The sequence below is a fragment of the Perca fluviatilis genome, chromosome 14 (genome assembly GCF_010015445.1).
Source record: "Perca fluviatilis chromosome 14, GENO_Pfluv_1.0, whole genome shotgun sequence".
Classification (NCBI taxonomy): domain Eukaryota; kingdom Metazoa; phylum Chordata; class Actinopteri; order Perciformes; family Percidae; genus Perca; species Perca fluviatilis.
In genome coordinates, this window is record NC_053125.1 from 5,503,720 (window position 1) to 5,521,854 (window position 18,135).

The 18,135-nt window shown below is 43.4% G+C and overlaps 1 protein-coding gene across 3 annotated transcripts in view; it reads left to right on the forward strand.

Annotated features, from left to right (window-relative positions):
- Window positions 1-16,642, forward strand: part of mtm1 (myotubularin 1) — a 39,983-nt gene extending 23,341 nt beyond the window's left edge. For 2 of the 3 annotated variants that reach the window (XM_039823365.1, XM_039823367.1), the window contains 13 exons: window positions 333-427; window positions 2,766-2,876; window positions 3,689-3,790; window positions 5,525-5,608; window positions 6,192-6,341; window positions 7,073-7,258; window positions 8,708-8,890; window positions 8,997-9,152; window positions 9,336-9,383; window positions 9,518-9,610; window positions 11,099-11,212; window positions 12,574-12,750; window positions 14,571-16,642. In XM_039823365.1, coding sequence (XP_039679299.1) covers window positions 333-427; window positions 2,766-2,876; window positions 3,689-3,790; window positions 5,525-5,608; window positions 6,192-6,341; window positions 7,073-7,258; window positions 8,708-8,890; window positions 8,997-9,152; window positions 9,336-9,383; window positions 9,518-9,610; window positions 11,099-11,212; window positions 12,574-12,750; window positions 14,571-14,753 — 1,682 coding nt within the window. In that variant the 3' untranslated portion in view covers window positions 14,754-16,642. The remainder of the gene's footprint in view (window positions 1-332; window positions 428-2,765; window positions 2,877-3,688; window positions 3,791-5,524; window positions 5,609-6,191; window positions 6,342-7,072; window positions 7,259-8,707; window positions 8,891-8,996; window positions 9,153-9,335; window positions 9,384-9,517; window positions 9,611-11,098; window positions 11,213-12,573; window positions 12,751-14,570) is intronic. The other variant, XM_039823366.1, reaches the window with a different exon arrangement.
- Window positions 16,643-18,135: the final 1,493 nt, after the last annotated feature.

An 18,135-nucleotide genomic window follows, 5' to 3' on the forward strand; every position in this document is an offset into this window, starting at 1 on the left:
TCTGATCCTGACCGATGTACCCCAACAGTGATTCCATCAGTTGACGTGTGATTTTAGATGCCAGTTACTGAGTGGGTCTGTCCTTATTAAACACTCAGAGGAGATGGTATTTATAGCCTCCCTTTGCTGCACGGCTCTCTTCTCTTTTTCTGCTTCCTCTTCTCTGCCTGTGTCCTGATTTCTTCCCTATCCAGTACTCACTGCTTACCAACATATCATGGTGAAGTAGAAGAGTACCAATGTGAAAAAAGGAACCTATTCTCTCATGGCTGATCTTACAGAAGGCGCGTGAAACATATCCGTGAACCGTGTTCCTATTCATCTCTTTTCAGATAAAGAAACCATGTACATCTGTCCATTCAATGGAGCTGTGAAAGGCAAAGTGTTGATCACCAACTACAGACTGTACTTCAAGAGCTCAGATGCTGTAAGTCCCATTACACTTGTTAAATGTTTGCTGTAACATTGGATTTCCCATTTTTTTTATTCCCCTTTTTATTATGATATTTACAGTTTTTTTTCATCTATCTAATAAAGAGAGACGTATATATATACGCGTGTGTGTCCGTCTTTGGAGGGAACCTGCACTCAACACACAGCGGGGGGGGGGGGGACCCCGCCTTTGACTCCAGTACAGTTTTTCCTGCTTCCAACGTTACATGATTGCTGGATACACCAAACTAACTTGTCTTCACTTTCCCGGAGCACAAACGGATAGCTGAAAGGAACATTGCGACTGTTGTGTGGAATAAGGTTGGGTTGGGGGGCGGGGGGTGCTACGTGTCTATTATTTCGCTAACCGTCAACTCAATAAAAAGCCATTTGCCAACACTAAATATCAAACTAAAGCCAGACACTATCTAGTAATAAGTTGCTGTGAGCTGTAGCCTACATTCACTTCTAAACAGAGTGGGTTAGCCGTAGTGGTAATTAATAAGGGAAATATGGAACAGAGTGGATGTGCTGTCAGCTGCTGATCCTACTGTGTGCATTTAGGCAGATGCTATCCCCGCTACCTCGTAGCATTTTAACAGTAGGGAAACTGATAGACTGGGGGGATCAGACTTTGACAACGCCGGTGTGGGTGACACAGCGCTATGTTAAAAACAGCTGTGCGTGTGAGACGAAAGCCATCAACTGTTCTACCATCAGTGAGGTTAAATAACCCATCTCTCTGTGAGCTGCTTGTGCTGCATTACTGCTTTGGTTTTCGGTCTGTTATTACAGACTTAAGCCCCATTTCGGACACGATTAACCGACGGGAATTAGCAGGATGGAACTCAGTCGATGATACTCCTCAGTCTTACTCATCGTTCTGGCGGGCGTTTTGACCCCGCAACAAGTACACGATGTTGTCCCAAAACCAAAGAAGCCTGTTGGGGTGGGGTTGGGGGTTGCGAGAGTTGGGAGGGGAGACGTGAGGCAAAGATACGGCGTTGAAGTGATTTGAAGTCAAGAATCACACTCTGAGTTATAACTCCAAGTCAAATCTGAGCGCATGGATAGGAAACACCTTTTGACATCATTTAGTGTGACTTGCACTTCCCGAGCACGTCGTTTTTAGATGTCCATCACGAATAATCGTCCAGACACTGGCTAGCAAATCCTAGCAAAAAGACGCTTCTGACAGGTTTTCATCCTACAGTGTCACACAGCATTTTTCATTAATTTCATGCCATGGTCCAGTAGTGCACGGTGGCTTCATCGGAGCCTTTTTCTCTGAAAACAGCTGCCTGCTGCTCTTGGAAAAAGGCTGATAAGAGCGGTGAGACTGAACCAAAACCACTACAAAGCTCTCCCTCCCTCCCCTCCCTTTTCTCAGCCTCTCTCTCTCCCTCTCTCTCTACCTACATACTGTACATGAAAAACTAGTGTTGCTGTGAACGTGTGAAGACAAAGTCAGTAACAAATGAAATGCATCATTAAAATAACATTTTATTTAGCTGTCATTAATTGCAGGCAAATACATTCACACATATCACACTTCAGAGACGGAGCCAGTCGGGCAAAAATAGCCCTGCCGCGTACAGATAGCGGGGCAGGGAAAAAAAGCCCAGGTCTCACACACACACACACACACACACACACACACACACACACACACACACACACACACACACACACACACACACACACACACACAGGGTTTTGTCAGATTCCCAGCGCACTTGGATTGGAAGCGAGATCGCAAACTGGTTGCTTTCAATTCAGGAGCAGAGTCACTTGTACAGAATAACAATGATTAATCACGTGCAGACATGCCACTGCACCACAAATATCTCCTTTAGATGCCCAGTAAGGAGCAGATTTAATTTTTTGGAACAATTAAGTTCCTTAATGCCTGCAGGAAAAAAAAAAAAAAATCAATCGATTGTCTCTTCAAACATCGATCGACGACGCCATTCGGGCTGCTGCATGGCAATTAAATTAGTTAGTACGAGTTAAACATAGTGGCACTCGGGTGGAAAGCTTTTTTTTTTTTAAGCTGTTGGAATAATGAAGCTGTGGATGTCATGTCTCTGGGTCTATCTAAGGTCACAAGTGGAGTGATGTAGAAGTTGTATACGTTGTGTCCTTCATACATATGCAGAGGGACTGAACTAAAGAGCATTTCTTTTGAATATTCTAATAGTATTTTATACTGATAGTAGAGAGTACTTTATTGGTCAATGTAGTTGTTGGCATGTGTGCTCGTTTGCGTGTGTCATATTTGTATTTGGTGTGTAAGCGAGTGTAACAGCGTGCCGACCCTCTGCTTGCTGTAGGATGTGGCGGTGACGCTGGACGTTCCTCTGGGTGCCATCAGCCGGGTGGAGAAGATGGGCGGGGCGTCGAGCAGAGGAGAAAACTCCTACGGCTTGGATATCACATGCAAGGTGTGTGTGTCTGTGTGTGTGTGTGTGTGTGTGTGTGTGTCTTTGTGTGTGTGTGTCTTTGTGTGTGTGTCTGTCTGTGTCTCTGTGTGTGTCTCTGTCTCTGTTTGTGTCTGTGTGTGTGTGTCTCTGTCTGTGTCTGTCTCTGTGTCTCTGTCCTTGTCTCTGTGTCTGTGTGTATCTCTCTCTGTGTGTCTGTGTGTGTCTGTGTCTCCATCTCTGTCTCTGTGTCTGTGTCTGTGTGTGTCTGTGTGGACACCAGGTGCCCTGTGGAGTTTTCAGAACAAAAGTTTTAGTTCAATTTACATTCAGCGTTGCTCACCCAAACTCAGTGTTTGTGTATCCCTGAGGATTGTGTATAACAAAACATGGAGACACACACACGGAGCGCCCACCGATCCATCGTGCTACTAGAGGTCAAATAGTCCACAGAGTGCCTCTAGGTAATGACAGCTAGCAGTAGCGGCTGCTCAGCCAGGCATTACCGGGGGGGTGGCGGGGGAATATCTGACTACTGTAGCAATGAGTTATTTTTAACAACTGACAGTGTTCTAGCAGTGCCATGCTGAATCTGTGGAATGCACCTTTTAAGATTAGTGAGTTTTCATCGGCTTATAAAGTCATCCCAAAATCATGCCAATCAATCAATGCTCACAGCAATCACCCATATGTTTTTAAGGACATGCTTCTGTAGTTTGGAATATTATCTTATTTGTGTGTGTGTGTGTGTGTGTGTGTGTGTGTGTGTGTGTGTGTGTGTGTGTGTGTGTGTGTGTGTGTGTGTGTGTGTGTGTGTGTGTTGATCTTCCCCTCAGGACATGAGGAACCTGAGGTTTGCCTTGAAGCAGGAAGGTCACAGCAGACGAGATATCTTCGAGCTCCTCTTCAAATACGCCTTCCCCCTCTCACACGGTCTGGTAAGGCAGCCTTTAACTTCTGCTGCCATCTACTGACTAGCAGATGGCTTCTCTTGAATCTGGGCCAGCGAGGGAATTCATTTGAAAGATGATACAGATGTAGCCTTATTTTCTCAGATGGTTTGAGCCACATTGATCGGAAAAAGCATAAGGAACACTATGTACTGTATGTAGAGACCCCTTTAAACAGAAGGCTCCTCTGCCTTTTTATCGTGAGTATCAGGCCAGTCTTGAACACTGAGTGTATGTAAAGCATCAAGCCATTTAAATCCACCCAGTATTGGCAGACATTTTTTTCTGCTAACAGGCATCCTCTATTTGTTTCAGTGCCCAGTATTCATGCAAATGCTGAAGTAGAAGTGCGGCCCCCTCGTATGCCGTGACACACAGCTACCAGCCCCCACACCGCAGCTACATCTGCTTGGTTAATATTTGTGCATGCTAAAATATGTGCGAGAGCTAGTCTTACCGGGGGCTACTGTCTTTGGTGTGGGCCAGTGGATCCTCACATTTATTCTGCCAACTACCTCCTGGCTATATTGGACAACAGCCAAGCGAGCAGCATTATAATGTTGGCACAGGCTGTTTATAGCTCCGCGAATCTAGAAGTATTGTGATTCGATAGTATTGACTATTGCGATTTTTCTTTTTCTTCTTTAACAAAAACAAAAGTTGAATAATGGACGTCTAATCATTTACTTCATTTGTAAAAAAGAACATAACATGGATTTTCTGCTTTTTCTGTTTTCGAAGACTGATACGATGTAGTTGCTGTCTGCGGTACCGTATAAACATAACACAACAATATTGATTCTAGGGAACAGACTTGATTTTAAAATTCCCACCCCTAGTACTCGTACGGTTCCTGTATGAAGCCGGTGCCCGTGCTCGCCTGATGGGAAGGGCGGGACAGAGAGGGGGGAGGGAGAGCTGCAGGAAGAGGTCTTTAAATTCTGGCTTTTTTTCTTTCTACTGACTGCAGATTTAAAATAATCTGTAGTTGCAGGCTACGTATTTAGAGCCATCCACCACACCAAACTGACAGAAAAAAGGTCGAATAAATCAAACTAATTGTCAGAACATAAACAACAGAATTGTTCCATTATCCAGGTGTAGAGCTGTAACAATAAAAAACTGTTTTTTTAAATAAAATCATGTGACCCAGATACTGTAATAACACAAATACACAGCCTATGAAGTAAACAACGCCTCTTTATCATAAAACATTTTTCTAACTGTACCCCCCCCCCCACCCCCGTCATATTTGTTGCTATGAACGTGTATAGCGTCAAGTGCCAACAACTAACAATTGTAAATAATAATAAAACAAATGCATAGTCCGACCAATAATCAGTTAGATAATTACAATTTTGCCTATCTAAACAAAATCAACAATTACCAGACCCATGCCTTAGGACCTTAGCTAATGTAAGCAATTAATTGCAGTTAAACAAAGAAACTGTGATTATGTAAAATGTAAAAAGAAAAAAAGGACAATGATGCAATCATTGTTACAGGCCTATCCAGGTAACTCCTGTTGGTCTCTTGTGGAACGTTGAGGGGATCGTGAAAAGAACCCAATTACAGTAGGGAAGGTGCTTTTTGATCCAAATTCTGCCCAGAATCTGACAAAACGATGACTCGTGGTTGGTTGAGGTCACTGTTGTTCTCTCTCAGGATCACTGTGCTGCTGCTGTAATGTCATTGTAATGGGTCTCTCTCCACTCCATCCAGCCACTGTTTGCATACGTGACTCAGGAGAAGTACGCGGAGAACGGCTGGAGCATCTACAAACCCGTAGAAGAGTTCAGACGCCAGGTAAGGAGGAAGACAAGTGCTGCATCAGGACTGTACTGTTACACTACTGTTTTCTTTATTATTGTTTTTTTTTGTGTGTTTGTTTTGTGTATGAAATGTTTTGTTCTAGTTGGACAATGTATGGGTTACACCGTCATGTTGTGGCTGCTGTACTATGTTTTTTCTTTATTCTTTATTTTGTGTAAAGTAGAGCACGTTGAGTGTGGACATTGGAAGCTGTGGAGGAAATTACTTTTGTATTGGTGTCATGTTATTCTGTGTGGTACGTGCCACTTAGTGGCATGGCACTTAAATAAAATATCTTATCGTGTCATATATATACCAATGAAATATAAAAATCAAGATAAATAAACATAAGGTGGCACTATGAACACATATAAGGTTATTGCACTAATACATACAATAAATTACTTCAAATACTCATCAGTTCTGTCATTGCTACTACTGTATGTCATTTTGTAGTGTAGGCGTGTTGTGAGAAAACAACTAGAAGTGAAACTAAAAGTAGAAAGTGTATAATCCTGCAAGAAGAGCATTCCGGTGTTTGAGTGAGTAACCGATGATGATCCTTGTCTTTTTGCAGGGCTTACCGAATAACAAGTGGCGTATCACCTTCATCAATAAGAAATACGAGCTGTGTGACACCTACCCCACCGTGTTGGCCGTACCCTTTAAAAGTAAAGAGGAGGACCTGAGCAGAGTGGCTGCCTTCAGGTCCAGAGGACGCATACCGGTGAGCACAAGACTGATCTCTGTCAAACTGAACCATGTTATGCAAGAGTTTCACATTTTTGAGTTTGACATAAAAACTCATTGTCCACTTACTAGCATTTAGATAAAGTTATGTAAGACAAAGCGTACCTCCTATGGGGAGATTCTGAGGCTAACAAGCCATCACCTTCTGCTAGCATTCCATGGACTTACATTCATTTTGGCATCGCTTTGACTGCAAATAACTTTACATCTGAAGCGTTTAAAGACTATTTGTCCATTGTTTATTTCTTAAGAAACACAACAATGTATAAAAGGCTCCATAACCTTGTACCTCACGTTATGGCTCCGATTGTGTCATAACCATGCGACTTACTGTCGCATAGTAGAGAAATTACCGTATAGTACAGGAGAAGCTCGCAGGCAGTTTCGACTTACATTCACTGTTTAATTTTAACTACTAATGTTAACTAGCATTTTAGTTAGCAATAATTAGCCTGTACCTATGTTATCTCCTTACATATACGTACGCTCTCCGTCTTTGTAATATTCTGAATGATTGAGATACAATTGTAGAATCTCTTTGATATCCAAGCTAAATTGGTTTTGCAACTGAAATATGCCAAATCGACATTGTTTCGGAAATCAAATGGTAAATGGTATCGAATTCGGGAAATCAGTGGCGATACCCGGCCGACAGCTGACAGCTAGCGAGTCTGAGTCCTCCAGCGCTGACTGCTCTTTGTGCCTCAGGTTCTCTCCTGGATCCACCGGGAGAACCAGGCCGTGATCTGTCGCTGCAGCCAGCCTCTTGTTGGCATGTCTGGGAAAAGAAACAAGGACGACGAGCGCTACCTGGAACTGATCCGGGAGGCAAACGACACCCCCAAGCTCACCATCTACGACGCTCGGCCCAGCGTCAACGCTGTGGCCAACAAGGTCAGGAGGGGGACCGGAAATTCTCTCGGGGGTTAAAGGGCTGGTTGGACGCACATTGGGGCATGTATTTGATCGTTCTGATATGGTATAGATGTTATGCCATGATGATTTCTCTTTTTAAGAAGCGAGAAATAGGGGGGGGTACAAATAATGACTAACTGCTTTATCAAAGAATTTGTCCATGATCATTTCAATTAATCATGTAGTCGTTTGTTGTGAAAGTTCACCGTCCTCTCTAGACGATAAACCCCACTGTTTTTGGTGGCCCCATATTTTCTCTAAAGCCCAGTTCAGATCAAAGATTTGTGAATCGAGTTAAAACTGTGTGCCGTTGTAATACCTGCCCGTTCACACCAATGTAGTCTTTATCCACGACATTCCAGTTCTGGGATTGCCCCGGTGCAGCCGGAAATTCCGCCGAATGTCTCTCTTTTTGGCCAGATGTCCGTCACCTTCCTCTTTCTTTGTGTTGGCGTTCTAAACTCCGGTGGATTTCTGAGGACTATGGTTAACTGCTGCTCAGATCTCTGCAGGGTAAATCCAGACAGCTAGCTAGACCATCTGTCCAATCTGAGTTTTCTGTTGCACGACTAAAACTACTTTTGAACGTACACGTTCCACCAAAACAAGTTCCTTCCAGAGGCTATTTTGCAGAGGCATCGTGGCTCTGTCCAGCGCTTAGCGCCACCCAAGATGACTGTGATTGGTTTAAAGAAATGCCAATAAACCAGAGCAGGTTTTTTTCCCATCCCAGAATGCTGTGTGGACTAGCCAGACACTCCTCCGCAGCGCTGTGGAGGAAGGTCTGGCAATGCGAGACTAACACCAATTTGACAAGACGGTGTATCATCTCCAAAGCAACTCTTTGTACTGCTTTTTTGCAGCTGGATATCATTTGTAGTGTCTTAAAATATGAATGAGGATAGAGAAAGTGAGCCGCTTGCTAGAGTTGCTTTTCATTTCATTTGACGAAACGCCAAACAGCATTTTATTTCTCCGATTCACTGCTTTGTTCTATCGCCGCTCCCTCTCTTGAGCCACTCCTCTAGCTCACCCGACCACATGCGGTGCTCACGGGCGCTCGTTGAGCCTCGGTCCAAAACTCCATTTCGACCAGCTGACGGTTTGTATCTGACCTTCTGAGCTGACTTCTCTATTGGCTGTTGAAACCGGTGATGATCCATTCGTTCTAAAACCAGTATCTGGAGACCTGACCAGCTGAGTCGCAGCGATCGCCATCAGCTGGTTTGAGTCGAGCTGAGCCGCGTCGGTTCAGACCGCTGGAACTTCCCCCTGCGACGTTCTAAAACGGTTTTGTCTCGTCGCGAATCTTTGGTCTGAACTGGGCAAACCGTGAGAGCACACTTCGTGTTACTTTAAGAATTGACTACCAAGTGTTCACTCATCATTCAGCCTGGTTTTGGATCTTAACGTCTTTGCTTTCCCCAGGCCACAGGAGGAGGCTACGAGGGTGACGAGTACCAGAACGCAGAGCTCGTCTTCCTGGACATCCAGAATATCCACGTCATGAGGGAATCCCTGAAGAAACTCAAAGACATCGTCTACCCCAATGTGGAGGAATCCCATTGGCTGTCCAGTCTGGAGTCTACACACTGGCTAGAACATGTTAAGGTGAGAAACCTTTTATTATTGTCATAGTATTGTTGTCCTCGTCATTACTCGTTTTCGGAACAAAACGGTCCAAAGCCCTGTCTAAACGGTGTCTTTGTGTGTGCAGCTGGTGTTGTCGGGAGCCATCCAAGTAGCAGACAAGGTTTCCAGTGGGAACTCTGTGGTGATTCACTGCAGCGACGGCTGGGACCGCACCGCACAGCTCAGCTCTCTGGCCATGCTGATGCTGGACAGTCACTACCGCACGCTCCGAGGATTCCAGGTCAGTCACCACGCAAACACCATACTGAAAGGAAACCGCTCATCCACACCAGAGCAGCGCCGTCATCAGGAATTGCACCTGTGCTGTGGTTTTACAGTAATTAAATGTCACTTCTTAAAGCTTCAGTGAAATTAATGGACAGAAAATGAAGATTAGAGTTGTTTCTTTTGTGTGTGGTTTCAGGTGCTGATTGAGAAGGAATGGATCAGCTTTGGCCACAAGTTTGCCTCAGTAAGTAACTCCTGTCTTTAGAAAGATCTACTTCAGAATCCATATTCAATACTGTCAGATATTTTCAAGCAGTATTCAAGTTGTTCAGTTCGATAGTTGGTTAACGTGTGTGTGTGTGTTTGTTGTGTGTGTAGAGGATAGGTCACGGTGACAAGAACCATGCAGATCAGGACCGATCCCCCATCTTTGTTCAGTTCATCGACTGCGTATGGCAGATGACCAAACAGGTACGTTTAACGCATCTGTATCCTTGGGATTTAACCTCCCAAGGCATTTCTGTGGGGCCATTATTGTTGCAAAACTATTTGCGGATGTGCGTGGAGAGTTGTGCAACCGTATCTCAATCCGTGTGTGCGTAGTCAGATTTGTAAACGTGTAAAGAAGTCTCCAAATCTGTTCCGATTTGCAAATGTTTTGACTTCTGTAAATGTGTACATAGATCTGTGCAGGCTTGGGGAAACCTCTCAACTCAGCTTCAATAGAGTAAAAATCCCTTTTAATTTTCTCCATAAGGATTTAGATTATCAGCCAAAATGTCTAAACCATGCCAGGTAGATTGACCTCGAGCTGTGAGGTTGTGAAATGAAAGTTCCAACTTTTTGCTACCCTTCCACCGTGACAGAGATCCCAACACGTGCGTGGAGATTTGTCCGTACCGCTGTAAATCAGTAGCAGTACAGCAGCAGGTTGTGGGTGCACGGACCGCGTGGACGTTTTCTTGTGCTATTTTGGTTCATGTAGGCGCCGCAGCTCAATGTGCAAAAGGGCTGAATATAAATCTATAAATTGGAGGTTGTGGTGATTCATACACTCTCGACCAATCGCATCGCTGCTCTCGTAGCTCTGAAACCGCCAACCTGGCTGCAGATTTCTCAGCATGCAGCTCCGCTGCCTTCGGATGCCTGCAGGGATCTAATGAGCTGAATGAGAAGCGTTTCATACAGTCTAAAAGCAAACTGGCAGAAGTTCTACATTTTGTCTACATTTTGAGCAGTATTTCTTGATTGCTGACGTCTTAAGACCCATTTTTCACCAAAACACCTCTCACCTGTCTGCGTCTCTCCTCCCACCCGTGCATCGAGCGCTCTGCAGGAAAAATAGCGGTCGGAGCGCTGCTTGTGCTGATAATAATTGCACTGCGACAAAAAAACATTCACTATTCGTGGTGCTGTTCAGTGCTATGACCGCGTGGAGCATCCAACGGGTATATATAAACAGCCCTTTCTGTTCGGGGGATCAATATGTGGAATTCGTTCTCTACTGAACTTAAAAAGGATCCTGACTGGGATCATTTTAAACTTTGATTTTGAAGAGGGAGCAGTCATGTAGTCGTGAATAATTATTCTCCTGTTCTAGCTCCTGTTTTATGGTGATTTATTGCATTTGTCTGTGTTTGGATTGTTTTGTCTGTGTTTTCTTGTGAGTTTTGCATTTGAATCTATTGATGAGTTTGTGTTCTCTACTGTCTTTTATGTAAGCGTTGAGTTATTGTATTAAAAAAAAAAAAAAAAAAGGGTCCATCTAGGGATGTGCATTGCAAATTAGCTTAGGCTATAAATGCTGTGGTGTATGGCATAGGTCTATGCTACATACTTGTCCCTATACAACTAAACAACATCAAACAGGACCAAACCCACCAAAGAGGTTGATGTGAGATGACTGAGGAGGAATTTGTAACTGCTGTACTCGTCTCCCCTCATCTCTCCTGCTCTTAGTTTCCTACAGCGTTTGAGTTTAACGAGCGCCTCCTGCTGACCATCCTGGATCACCTCTACAGCTGCTGCTTCGGGACCTTCCTCTACAACTGCGAGAGTATGCGAGACCAGCAAGTAAGACGTAAAACACTGCCTGCTCTGAGTTTCCCTACAACGTGCATATGCACGCAGGCTTTGATTTGATCTATTGGGCTCCATTAGGTTGGGGCCATAGCCACAGCTATTCTTCCTGGAGTCTGCTCAGAACCTGTGCATCTATACCAAGGGTGTCAAACTCAGTTTCACTAAGGGCCACACTGGGGAAAAAAGAATCCTATCAAGGGCCAGACGTGTACATTTTATTGACATGCTTTATTTAATCGAAAAAAAGTCAAACATCTTTTATTGTATCATTGCATGTCTCATATACTGTAGTCTTCTCACTTACAGCTTGGTCGACATGAAGCCCCAAAAAATTTAACTTAGCCATCAAAGAAAAAACAGGGTTTCCGGGGGTCTTAAAAGTCTAAAATTAAAAAATCTAAATGTTATGCCTTAAAAAGTCTTAAATTCACTCAAGTATTGTGTTCTAGGTCTTAAATATTATAATATAATTTTAAACAGGTCTTAATTTTCCTATGTCCATGTAACGCTACCTCTAATCCTTTTTTTCTTTTTTTTTTTCTTTTTATTCTGTGGTGTTGTAGTTTTTTCTTTCGCTAGTCCAAATATAATTTTGCTGTATTTCAACTACAAATGAGACCAACGTGCAGCTTATATTTGAGCCAGTCAGCTTTCGTGTTCTTGGTGCGAGTCTCTTTCGGATTGTACCACAGACATGAAACGGATTGTATTCTTCAGCTTTGGGGAAGTACAAGTTTAGCGATACTAAGCTTGATTAAAACTGAATTTAGGACTTGGTTAATGTTGTGATAAAGGTCTTGAATTTCATTCATCATGGTCTTGAAAAAGTCTTAAATCTGACTTGTTGAAACCTGCAGAAACCCTGAAAAAGCGACACACAAACAATGGAAAAATGCGACAACAAAATGCGACAAAAATGCTGAAAAAAGTGCCAAAAGCGTTGGCAAAAGTGACAAAAACTTCAGATAAAGCAATAAAAAAACTAGTTGGGCCAAATTGTATTATGAACCTAAATTGATATGTGGGCCGGATCAAAATCTTTGAGGGGCCGAATTTGGCCCGCGGGCCTTGAATTTGATGACATGACATGTGATCTATATATTGTAGAACATAATTACATTAAAACGATTACGATAGGAAAACACCATTCAATACATCACAGAAACAACGATAACACAAATAACGGAGACGTAACAAACTTCGGTAACCTTTTACTTGAAGGTATCTACATAAGAGTGACATGACACTGTCATGACATAGGCATGACACATGAACCCTAACCATAACTTGCCTGAATCTGCCTCCCGCGGCATACCTGGTGCTATAATCATGTTCACCTCTCTGTTGTGCAGGAGGTGAGGTTGAAAACGGTGTCTCTGTGGTCCCTGGTCAACAGTAAGATGGAGATGTATTTAAACCCCTTCTACACCCCTGAGTCGGGCAGGGTCCTCTACCCCGTCGCCAGCATGCGCCACCTAGAGCTGTGGGTAACATACTACATCCGCTGGAACCCTCGCATACGGCATCAGGTAGGACCGCCAGTCTGTCCTAACATACTGTAGACCTGAGGCCTGTACTACGAAGCAAGATTTGGCAGTAACGAGGGAACTTCAGGTTCAACCCAGGGTTTTGTGTATCGCGACGGTGCATCACTTGTTACCGGGTTACATCGCCGTGGTAACTTATGCTGAACGCCTAACCTGCTCGGGATAGGTTATGTTGGAGATCAGAGATCAACCGGTGTTAAAGCACCGCCCACTGACCAATCAATACTCGATTGATAACGGTGCTCAGAAAAGTTAAAACATTTAAAGAGCGACAACCCTGTAAACATTCCCCGATGGGTGTCTTTATGAAAGATAATGATTTTCAGCGGAGGGAATTATGTATAGGCTATTTGTCGGCTTCTTGAGCCGTGTGTCGCCAATGCCACACAGCGATTTGAATTATGTTCATCGCCTACCACTGCCAGGGTTGCAACTGGTAATATAATAGGCTAAAGCAACGGCAGTTTATGGAAAGCACAAGTGTAATTATGGTCAGATCTCAGTCCTGGCTGATGGGGAAGTGATATTGAGAAGTGTTGTGATTTACACATTTACAGTGTCTGCTTTTTTGCCAGCTTTCCTTCCTGTTTTAGGAAGCAGCGACTGTATTGCGTTTTGCCTGTTAAACCGTGTCTGTGTTCTTCATATTTATGTAGAATTATAGTTTGCTCTTCTTATGTAAAACATGCGGCTCTGGTAGATGTTTGCGATTGGTCGTGCTATGCAAACAGCGCCTCTGCTATGTGAACGCGCTGGATTGGGAAACCCTGTGTTGATTGAACTAGTTGATAACCACCGTCGTGACACGGGTTATGCGGGGGCCGCGGTTGTTGGGTTAGGTGAAGCCGGGGAACTGAAATCAATCCAGGGCATGTTGATCTGGATTCGTAGTACATGCCTCTGGCCCTCAGGGGCCCACAAGCAACCAATGTCATTGTGTATCAGTTGGTATGTAGTCATGTGATTCCACCATTTAAATGAGTCGGCAGTCAAGCAGGCATCCCAGATTATTCACAGAGCCAGTTCATTAAATGGAACTATGTGAGTCTCGACTGTAGGAAAGGTTTCAGGAGTGAAGTTGTAATATTTAGAGAAAGAGTTGTAATGCTATGGGAAGTCATTATTTTAAAAGAAAAAGTTTTGAAGTGGTGATGTGTTCAACAAAAATGTTTCCATTTTCCATCGTAGTAAACCAAATCCATGCGACTCAACAAAATACTAAAGAAATACTACATTTCGAATGCAAATACTTAAACTATGATCCGTGAAAAGTAATTTACAATTACTTTTTTCCTTACCTGTAGGTTCATATTTTTGTCTCGATATCACCCTGCTACGTAGTCGCGTTCATGAACATCCATAATTACATAGTTGCAAGATGTGATGGCAGCGGTAAAACGAATGGTTCAAAAACACTGCAATGGTGGCTCCAAACGGGAACTATTAGGAAGTGCGGATCAGGAGCAGAATATTTTGAGCAGCCCTGTTGAAGCTATAGTGTGCTAGTCGCTACTTGAGCAGCGGCGGTGAAGTCTCCACAGCGCCTGCTAGCGTCAAACGCTGCTAAACCGTAAGGAGATGTGGCCGGAGTTACCTCAAATTTGGATTCAGCTGGACTGGGACGGAGGGAGGTACAGCTTGGCCGTGACCTTTTTTCCTTTTCATGACAAATTGCCTTTTGTGTGTGTGTGTGTGTGTGTGTGTGTGTGTGTGTTTTTGTTTTTGTGTGTGTGTGTGTTGTGTGTGTGTGTGTGTGTGTGTGTGTGTGTGTGTGTGTGTGTGTGTGTGTGTGTGTGTGGCAGCAGCAGAGTCCGGTGGAGCAGCGCTACAAGGAGCTGTTGGCGCTCCGAGAAGAGTACCTGAAGAAGCTGGAGGCGCTGGAGCTGTCTGACTCCTCCCCTTCCTCCCGTTTGGCTAACACCCCCAACACCCCCACCGCCTCCACACCGCCACAGCAATACACACAACTGCAAACTCCGCTCTGAGGGCTCATGAGACACACACACACACGCACACTCTCAAATACACCTGTTGACTTGCACTTATGTCCTCTTCACTCTGATTTCTGTCAGTCTCTAACACGCGCAGGGAATTAATGAGAATTGTGCAGTTCTAACTGTTGATAACAAAGAATGCTAATCAGATTTAGATTTGATAGGGTCGTTCTAACACCATAGTGGTGACAATGGTGATTTATGCAATATGTCACAGTACAGCCTTCTACACACACACACACACACACACACACACACACACACACACACACAACACACACGCACTCGCCATACAAGGAAGCCTTAAAGACATTCAGTGGCTTTCAGTCCAAGGGCTTGAACACACAGGACACCCAGTGGATGCGTAACGGCTTTCACACAGGCATTCCTCTGTACGCCCTAATCTGATTTGACAGAAACCGCCACACAACAATATTTAGGTATACTATCTAGTATAGGTCCAGTCAGGAGAAAAATACAGACAATACGTTTTCTTGGAAACTAAAACCAGTTCAAAGTTTGGATGTCAGAACACTGCTAGGTGTCAGCCCGGCTCCTGCCTACGTCCTGCTACGCAAGCGTTGGTGTCCTGTGTGAACACGGCGAAATCGAGACAGACAGTTCTCACTTCTCCCACTTCTTCCTTCTTGCTGCACTGCTTCTGAGTGTCGCCTCATCTTCCCTTAAGGAATCGATTAGAGCTACCACGGAGCTCACGCGGCCGAGTCGGAGGCTCTGAGCTGCAGCGGTGAACGCCACCGTATGCGTCCAGCTAAGTGTATATATCAAGTGTGTCAGATTTGGATGGATTGATGCGGAATTTTTTGCGTATCACCCGAGGAGGAAACCTAGAGCCGTCTGGGTCACGTGTGTTTTGCCACCGCTTTCAGCTACGCTCCCCTAAGCAGAATTTCCCAGCTCTTCCTAAGCTACGGCGCCGAGAGCAAATGCAGTTCTCGCCAACTGGCAGAGTTCAGTTAGACGTAATCAGTAATTACCTTTTTATGAATGCAGCTTTGATAGGGTTTGAAATATATTTTGGGTGCTCAAGATATTCTAGGGACATGAAGTGGTGCTGGCCTCTGATCCCGGATCACCTCTTGTGCTTCTATGTTCTCGCTAAACACAGACCGTGGATGAAGAAACCAGCCTGGTCCATGATAGCCTTACCATGCCACGCCAAGATGATTGGAACCAGCACACCGTTTTATGGACAGTGAGCAGAAATCAACCAGTTAGCTACTACTTAGCTACTGTTAGCTATTACTTCCTCTGAAGTACACTATTTGTAATTCTGATATTCTTTCCATCCCACCACTGAAAAGTCCCATGTGAAAATGCATGTGATCTCATAGCACATGTGCCTTTTGGACAGGTGTTTTCTCCCCCTCATTGTAATTGGATATCATGTAGGTCAGTTTTTACATACAAAGGAAAGTTTTAGGCAATAAATAGTCTATTTTTCAGTTATCTAATTGGTTTACTTACTTTGGACTTGTTTACGACTACTAGCTTGGTTGTCTGATGTTTCTGCCCAATTACACTCCAGATTACAGCTTTATGTAGCAAACGGGCTGTTGATGTCTCCAAAAAACATGTAATTATAACTATAGGAATGATGGGGAAAGCTATTAAGAAATAAGGTGAAGTTATGGGAATTAATCTTGATTTTATGTGGAAGTAGCAAATAAAAATGTAAATTTCACATTGGAAATTCTATGGAAGACAATGTTTGCCAAAACAAATTTGGTCAATTGTTGAGGAATGTCAAAAATATAAAAATTATTTATATGTCAAAATGATAGGGTACTAGGTTTAAATGATGACATTAAGTCAAAGTTATAAGATTTAGTTTTTTATGTGAATAGTTTTTTTTTTTTTTTTTTTTTTTCTTTTTTAATATCAAAATGAAAGACAGTGCTATCGTTATTTTGATTCACTGTCTCAAAAGTATGGCCTAGTGTCTCCTAATTCTGACTTTAAGTTGAAATAAAATTGAAAATAAAAAATATGACTCATAATTTTGACTTAATGATTAATCATTTTACTTCTTTTTTTTTCCTTTTTCCTTTTTTTACTCAAATGGGCTTCCATTAAATTCTACAATGAGAACACATGAAAACCAACCTGTCCAGAAAGCACATCTTTAGCAGTGTGGAGCTAGTGTCTATAGAGCAGTGTGCAGAGTCAACCGTGTGTGTGTGGGTGTGTGTGTGGGTGTGTGTGTGGGTGTGGGTGTGGGTGTGGGTGTGGGTGTGGGTGTGGGTGTGCGCGTGCGCGACGGAAAATCAACTAGCCTGATATGACGATTTTGCTGCTAACTCCCAAGGGCTCCCATTTTGGTTATTTTGAAAACATTTGACCCAACGTCTGACAGAAAAATAATGGCTATGTCTATCACAAATGTATGTACTGTAATAATTCAGTCTGTCAACATGATGATAAGACTACAATGGCTCTTGAGTTTAGGTTCTCTGCCACCCTATTCGTTCTCAGTCTGGTAGTCCTCAGTCTCTGGCACTTTATCGCAACGTCGGCCACTCAATAAATATCTGGGTTTTATTACTGGAGTACTGTAAGTTGGGGATTTGAGTGGAGGGCTTTAAAATGACACCTGCCAACCCGCCAAATGCGGGTAAAAATGAACTTTGGCGGTTAACATTGTAGAGTTCCTAGCTAATTTTGGCTGGTGATGAATAAAGCAAAATAACACTGTCTGTTTCAATCGGCTGGAAGCAGAAATGTTTCTAGATTTCTCTTGTTTTCTGCCAAGAAATTTGGGCGGGTTTGCGTACTCTTTATCTGGCAACGCTGCAGTTGTACATTTCCCATGAACACTTTCTCTTTGAAATGAAGTAGTAAAGTTAGTTGGGAAAACAACAAAGAAACATTTGGCTAGTGGAAAATCTGATTGGCTGGTAACTTTGAAAATCTACTAGCAAAAAAGTTGGTTGAGTGTGATAGATTTTGCTGACGTGTTGTTTTGGCAATGCCAGCTGTGGCGCCCATTGCTGAAAACAAGAATGAAACTAATGGATAGCTTTTACCAGGAGCTTTAAGACTGCAGCATTGCTGTGCTCTGGCTCCATCCCCAAGGGAAACCGCTCTGTAGATTTTACTGAAACTAGTACAGGGTAGATACACCTGGAAGTCTGTTTGGACCACCACTGTAGATGAGGTCCACCTGACACTATATCTGTTACATTTCATGAAAAAAACCTCCTTCACAAATGAATTTTATGCTAAAATACCCCAGACGTTCTGGGCTATTGGATGTTTCTTACCTCCCTCTTTTGGAGTGTAGTTAACTCCATTTAGTCTGATTGACACAGAATGGGGCTTTCATTTTGGAACCCTTTCTACCCAAAACATT